We start from the raw sequence: 570 nt of genomic DNA on the forward strand, positions 1-570 counted from the left end.
TTTCCGAAAAACATGACCCATATCCCCACCCCTTTTCCCCCCAACAGGTGGACATCCGGGACATGAAACTGACGGTGGACTTATCGACGACCATCTCCTGGCATGACCTCCGCGTCCGCTACCAGAACCTGAAACCTCTCGTTGACCTCAATTATATGGATGTAAGTGACGGATTCGTATTCATGTCCTACTATTACCACTTTGGAGTAGAAACGTAAATAGTAATGATAATAAGGACGATAAAAAATTCGACTGCCATTGTTTTCAACTCGTTCGCGCTTTCAAAATAAGATATCTATAAAGACATGTCAACAGCACAAGACACCAACATACACAAACAATACAAAACAGAGAACACAAGACGCCCCTTGTTTAGAAATCCAAAGACCCTAAACCGACGCTCCCCCTCCCCCCTCTCTCCCACCAGCCGACCTCGGTGTGGACTCCCACAGTGGAATTCGTCAACGCCGATTTCCCGAGGATCTACAAGACACAGGAGGTCCTCACTGTGGCACGTTCCTCAGCGCCCGAGGAGGATGACCCTTCGAGGATCGCCCACGGTGGGGGAGA

General features: G+C 49.3%; 1 protein-coding gene across 1 annotated transcript in view; it reads left to right on the forward strand.

Annotated features, from left to right (window-relative positions):
- Window positions 1-570, forward strand: part of LOC119589524 — a 46,835-nt gene that overhangs the window by 44,663 nt on the left and 1,602 nt on the right. Inside the window, 3 exon segments of the mRNA XM_037938125.1 lie at window positions 48-161; window positions 428-526; window positions 528-560. Of these exon segments, the coding sequence (XP_037794053.1) occupies window positions 48-161; window positions 428-526; window positions 528-560 (246 nt within the window).

Source organism: Penaeus monodon, chromosome 25 (assembly GCF_015228065.2).
Source record: "Penaeus monodon isolate SGIC_2016 chromosome 25, NSTDA_Pmon_1, whole genome shotgun sequence".
NCBI classification, from domain to species: Eukaryota; Metazoa; Arthropoda; class Malacostraca; order Decapoda; family Penaeidae; genus Penaeus; species Penaeus monodon.